Source organism: Lactuca virosa, chromosome 5, assembly GCF_052849685.1.
Source record: "Lactuca virosa cultivar CGN04683 chromosome 5, Lactuca_virosa_CGN04683_v6, whole genome shotgun sequence".
Lineage (NCBI taxonomy): Eukaryota > Viridiplantae > Streptophyta > Magnoliopsida > Asterales > Asteraceae > Lactuca > Lactuca virosa.
Window position 1 is genome coordinate 245,830,065 of NC_136430.1, and position 6,313 is coordinate 245,836,377.

General features: G+C 31.5%; 1 protein-coding gene across 7 annotated transcripts; it reads left to right on the forward strand.

The window, feature by feature from the left end:
* The first annotated feature begins 3,355 nt into the window (after positions 1 to 3,355).
* On the forward strand, positions 3,356 to 6,111 carry LOC145117507 (ARM repeat superfamily protein). 7 transcript variants are annotated; one of them, XM_079053790.1, is made up of 8 exons: positions 3,356 to 3,586; positions 4,105 to 4,233; positions 4,812 to 4,891; positions 5,075 to 5,111; positions 5,304 to 5,377; positions 5,468 to 5,561; positions 5,645 to 5,727; positions 5,881 to 6,111. In XM_079053790.1, exons 3-8 carry the CDS (start codon positions 4,820 to 4,822, stop codon positions 6,055 to 6,057), a joined length of 537 nt encoding a protein of 178 aa, XP_078909916.1. In that variant the 5' UTR covers positions 3,356 to 3,586; positions 4,105 to 4,233; positions 4,812 to 4,819; the 3' UTR covers positions 6,058 to 6,111. The 7 variants fall into 7 exon arrangements, with proteins under 7 accessions (XP_078909916.1, XP_078909917.1, XP_078909920.1 ...); XM_079053791.1 differs by having other exon boundaries at positions 3,356 to 3,579; XM_079053794.1 differs by having other exon boundaries at positions 3,448 to 3,586; positions 4,809 to 4,891.
* Positions 6,112 to 6,313: the final 202 nt, after the last annotated feature.

The following is a 6,313-nucleotide window of genomic DNA, read 5'->3' on the forward strand; positions in this document are numbered from 1 at the left end:
TTTTTTCCTTTTTCTATAAGTATTTTAATGCTATTTTGATTTAAAAGAAAAGAAAAAAAAGAATTTTCCACCCGCACCCCCACCGTACTCTCTCTCTCTCTCTGACTCTTTCTTTCTCATTTCATTGGTTACTCCACCGATTTCTGATGAACATACATACACATGAAAATCTCTATCTCAAAAGAAAACCTACAAAATCCATTCTACAATCGATTTATGTATTTGTGTATGTGTAGGTTTCTTTTTGGAAATTGTTTTATGTATGTTCATCCCTAAAGTTCATCGGATCCCCCATAAGATCCAAATCAAAAAGCTTTGTTTGCATCTTTCTGAAACTGAAATCGAAGCCAACACCCACCTTCCATCCCTCATATCCACTTCTCCTCTTACTCTGAACCGAAGGAGACTGAATCGATGTCATCATTAAAGCACTTCAAGTGGGAGTTTTCAAAGGATTTTGTTGTTGTTGCTGGTTGGTTCTTGAGAAATCGACGAGCTCTCTCAAGTAAGATTCGTACTCCTTTCTGGTTTCTCTAATAATTGACTGTATATGAAAATCGAAACCACTTATCACTTTAGATTTGGTAAATGGGTTTTTGTCAGTCAGCTTTGTTTTTCCGATCTGGGTTTTGTTGGAATTTTTTATTCGATGATCTGGAATATGGGGTTTGGATTTAGATATTGAACATTTTTGATTTGTTTTTTGTTTCAGTTTCGTTAACCAGATGTAATAACTGTTGTAATGGAGTTGATGCTGGAAGAAGATGAAGATGAGTTTCGAAGTTGTTGTGCAGATGAGGAGGAACTCATGTGGAAGAAACTACAAAACAAGGTTTAAAAAGCTGTAGCGATGATGATTTCTTGATGAAATTTTTGTACAAATGTTCTTCAAGGCTTCCTTGATTTCAAACCCTGATAACAATGGGTTCAATATCTCTGGAACTAGGGTTGTAATGGGGGGAGAGAGAGAGAGAGTTTATTTTTTATTTTTAATTATTTAAATACCAAAATAAATAAAGAAAATAGAAATGAAAAGGGCAAAATCGACTTTTCAAGTGTACCAGAGACCAAAAACTTAGAAAAACTTTGATTTCGGACCTTCCATGCAAGCTGGAAATTTTTTAGACTCTATCCAAAAATTTTGAATATCACAGGGACCAATCTTACAGTTTTGTCAAAATGATAAAGCGAGAGCATCCATATTACGCACAATTATCATAGAATCTAATTTTTTCGGCAAATTATTTTCAAAGTATTAAACAAATAAGTCATGCAAAAACTATATCAACTATATTAATTTTTTCGGCAAATTATTTTCAAAGTATTAAACAAATAAGTCATGTAAAAACTATATCAACTATATATCAATATGTAATGTCGGTGGCGACGTTACTTGTCTTTTTTTTTCCCCTAATCTTTACTCGACAACTTCAGCACTATTTTTTCGCTATTTTTTCATTATTATTATTATTATTATTATTAATTTTTTTAAACTTTGTAATATGTCATTTTCATTTCTTTATTTTTTAAACTAGTTTATAACCCGTGAGAACCACGGTTATAAAATTAATTAAACTTTTATAATAAAAACTCAAAATTATTAATCAATTATTTCAAATAAATTATTTTAAATAAATTATTATTAAAAGATATTTTTTAGTTATATAAAGTTATAATCATTGATTTAAATATATAGATGAAATTATATACATTATAATATATATTAATTTTATTTTATTTTTTATTCTAATGTTATTAATTTAATATAATTAGAGTGTGAAATTTAAAATTTTGAAATTTAAAATGAAGAATCAATTGTTAATTTAATGTAATTAAAATGGAAAATTAAAATTTAAAATTTGAAATGGAGAATTAATAGGTTGACATGTGACATGATAGATGACATATAATATTAATAAAGATTTTATTAATATTGTGACACTTATCAATAAAAAAATAAACTTATTCATTTATTAGAATAGAAAAATATGTATTTATCCCCGTAATATATATAATTTGATTTATTTTAATAACTTTTGTTTGTTAACTTTTTATAATAAGAAAATAATTTTTTACGATTTTTTGTTATGTATGTGTCGAATTGAAGGTGGTCAACATTTCAACGTAAATTGAGAACTTTCGTTATTTGCTTTTTTTTATGTACGTGTCGTGTCGGTATAAATTCAAATTTGTCTATGTTTCGACTAAATTGTTTTTTAAGTTCTTGTGTTCGCCGCTTGCTACGTATGAGTCGTGTTACATATAATACATTTTTTTATTATTATTTGAACTTTCGTTCGTTAGCTTAAAAAAATAATCTTACTTATTTTTGTGTACGTGTCCCTTCAACTCTGTCAAATGTCACTTTGACCATCTCGACTTTGAACTTTGTAAAATGTCAGTTTCATACCCTCGACTTTTTAATCTTTTGTGTTAATCCCATAAACCTATAGTGATATCGGTCTTTTTATATTTACCCAGCAACAAATGTAATGACACCTAAATTTTATTAATAAAATCATCAAAATTCAATTTACAAAACGTATTGATACTGCCGCAACGTGCGACGGGCAAAATACTAGTTCATTTTATTTTGTAACCTACTTTTGACTTATTGAGATTTTTACATAAATTTTGATTGTACTTTACTAACAATTAAATAACATAAAGTTAATAAACATTATAATACGATAAGAATTAATAATTATAATTTCTTACCAAGAAAATCATTCTTAAACTCTTAATTGGAATTTGCTACATGTCTTCCATTATCAGAATAAAATAAGAAGTAACATTTTTATTGATAAAATAAAATTAAATAAGGCTAACATGTGTACTCGCCATGAGTGTAGTGTTAAGGTGGTTGCTTGCAACGACGTGCACACCATCCGGGTGTGGTGTTGAGGCGGAGTCATGTTAGAGTGGAGAGGCATGGCCTCAGCCACATTGAACCATGTGAGAATTTCTCTTTTTCTTTACATCTTTCTTTGTTGTGGTGCTTCAATGATGAGGTGGCCGCGTTGTAACATTCCGTTTAAAATAAAATAAATAAATAAATAATAAACCCTAAGACCCCGATATGTATTTTATATTTTATTTTATTTAGTCCTAAACCCGTAATAATTTATCAGTGTGAACCATAAGGAGTTAAATGATATAATTTTCAGAATTTGGAGTCTATGTTGTAACATTAGGACTTGAAATGTAAAGAAATTCATGAAGCAAGGTTTGTTTGGGAATTTCTAGACTTGAATTGAAAAAGATGGATGAGGGAGGGACTGAAAGTGAAAATTCGGCAGAAGTTTGATTAGAGACGGGTTAAGACCCGTCACCCTCCCCTTGACCCTTCATTTGAACCGCAACCTCCAAACCCTAACCCTAAAACGACGTTGCAGCCGCTACCCTTATCAACCCTTACCTCCAGCCGCCGCTACCCCCTACTGTTGAGGTCGGAGACCGCCGAAGCCAACCACCGCTGCAGCTTCCGGCGGCCGACGAAGACGATCACCGCAAGCTGACGTCGTATCAGTCAGAGAGATCGGAAGACGAAGTCCAGGCTGTCGTCGCTGCTGTTCTCGGGTTAGAGGTCACACACCTTTTCTTCTACGTCTATTTTTTCTGTCACGTGTTGTTGCCATTGCACCGACTGCCACAAGCCACCATGAGGGTGGCTGAGTTCGTATGTGCGTATTTCATAGTTGGGCTCGTGTTTCGTGTGTGTGGGTCGCTGCTACAGTCGTGAGGTGTGCGTGGGTGCGTTTTTTCAGTTAATTAAACTAGCTGTATAAGACATTGGATATGAATTAACACTACATTCCGAACATGGTCTTAACATTAACGAATTTTAGTTAATTAAAAAAATATATAAATACAAGTAAAGGAAGAAGTACTTACATGTAAAACCCTCATAGAATCAAATGCCATTTTTTGTTTGCAAAATTTCTATTTCGGGTGGATTTTGTAGTACTTCAAATGTCATTCAGTCTAAAATCCGATGAAGAATGGGCTGGGCCAATAATACTCGACTCTAGTATGTTCCAGTCCACTTTGTTATTTTGCCCATTTTTTTTTTAATTAATTTTCTTAAAATAATTGAATTTTCAGGCTCTCTTTCTAAAGGGAATCACACAACCACATTGCCGGCTCCACCGACTGCCTCCGTCTGCTGTGCTTCTCTTCCATCTGTCGGGCCTCATTTCTCTGCTGCTGCTTCCTGCTTACAAACGGAAAGAGGTATTTCTATTCTGGTATTTGTGTGTTGCTTAACAATCGTACATTAATATGTGTTTCATATTTTCAATATTGTTGGTGCTTTTGTTTTTCTATTTCGTTAAATTCCCTAAATGTTAATTATTAGGATATGTTGAACATATCGATTTAGTTGTTGTTTAAAACCAATACATTAACCGATTTAATTGTTTATTGTTAATCGAAAAAGCTTTGTTTTTATTTTTCTATTTTTTTCATTCTGTTTTTGACGAGTTCTGGTAAACTCCATCGACTACCATATTGGATTGTTCTTCATTTTACTGCTATTTCAATTTCTTTGATGATTTACGCGGCTTCGACAACATCATTTGTTTATGAACAATTGAACACCAACTGTTCGATGAAATTCTCCAACGAAAGTATAAATCTTTACACACATTATTTTTATTCATTTTGCCTTTAAGTTTTGTTCTTTTAGTACTTCCCTCAACCAACAAGGTAAACCCTAGTTTCTTTTCTTCTAGTTGATTAATTTTGGAAAAATGTAAGAAAAAAATGTTTTCAGCTCTATCCAAAACCTTATCTTTTTACATGTTTAGCAGACTACTACATGTTCACTAATACTCAAAGACAAGAAGAACGTACTGGAAAATATGGTACTCCAAGGGTACAATACCTTCAGGTATGATTCATAAACCTATAATTATATTTCATTTTTTCTAATTTATTATCCTTATTCACAAAAGAAAAATAATTGGCCATGAAGAACCGATACTTCAGCATGATTCCTGTATCCTTATTTAGTGCAAATTATGTATATAATAATAGTTGTATTTAATTATTTATATCTTTTTTATGTTTGTAGGAACTTGTAGCTCAGTTTCAGAATGCATCTACTGAAGGTATGTTGTAGAGTTATTATACGCCTTTTTGTGACAATATTTTGTCTTTCATCAAGATTTATAGAAAAAGCACATGCAATTGTTTATCAATTTAACTATATTATTGATTTAACCAAACGGGACCCACATGGTGTGTATGAATCTTAATTTTGTTAACAATTTCTTCTTCTTTTTGATTCTTTGTAATTGCAGAGTCGAAGGAGAAAATCGTTGCTAATTTAGCAAACTTTGCATATGATCCCTACAATTATACATTTATGCGCCAGGTTAATTTTTTTTATTTTTTTTATTTACTTATTAGTTTATAATGCCAACTTCTTCTGTTTTACTTGACAACCATATTTGATCATAAACAGCTTAATGTTTTGGAACTTTTCTTGGACTGCATAACAGAGCCCAATGAGAAGCTAATAGAGTTTGGTGTTGGAGGGATCTGCAATTCGTGTGTTGGTATGTTATAATTAAGGAGGGCAAATTTGTAAAAAGTTAGGACTTAATAGTTAATACTAATCTACTTTTTTTTTTGTCAACAGATCCTGCAAATGCTGCAGTAATAATAAAATGTGATGGAATACCTCTTCTTGTACAATGCTTATCAAGTCCTGTTAAAAATACGGTAAGAATTGCAAACTAAATTGCAGCATTCTACTGTAATGTATTTCTATTATAACATTGTACTTTCAATTTTTTCTTTTTTATATATGAAGGCATTGTATTTTTTAAAAACCTATTTTATTGGATTTGATAGTAATGTTCATGTGTTTGGTAGGTGAATTATGCTATTGGGGCTTTGTATTATCTGTGTAATGCATCTACTAAAGAAGCTATGTTAAGACCTGAAGTGGTGGATGTGATTAAAAGATATGCAGCTGCTGATGGTGTTGGTGTTAGCTTCACCAATCTTGCTCAGGCCTTTTTAGATAAGCATGTCCCTGAAAACAGTTGAAAAATAACTAATTTTTGGGTCCCATTTATTTATTAAAAAACGAGTTTTGGCTAACTTTCTACATTATATTATAAAATAAATTCATAGAAATAGGATTATATGAATTTAACATGTTTCTTCTCCACTACACGTGTTTGAGATATGAGTTGGTAAACTTGCATTTGAAAATTCAATGGACCAAAACCGAAACTAGAATTTTGGCAAACTGACATTTGAAAATAACTGGGTTCATTGTGCGATTAATGTACCATATCAT

Bases quoted from the DNA above. Each gene is read 5' to 3' on its own strand.
- LOC145117507 (XM_079053788.1), top strand. From the start codon at position 3,973: ATGTCATTCAGTCTAAAATCCGATGAAGAATGGGCTGGGCCAATAATA. The intron at 4,031-4,104 runs GTATGTTCCAGT...TTGAATTTTCAG, and splicing joins GCCAATAATACTCGACTCTA to GCTCTCTTTCTAAAGGGAAT. The intron at 5,378-5,467 runs GTTAATTTTTTT...GATCATAAACAG, and splicing joins ATTATACATTTATGCGCCAG to CTTAATGTTTTGGAACTTTT.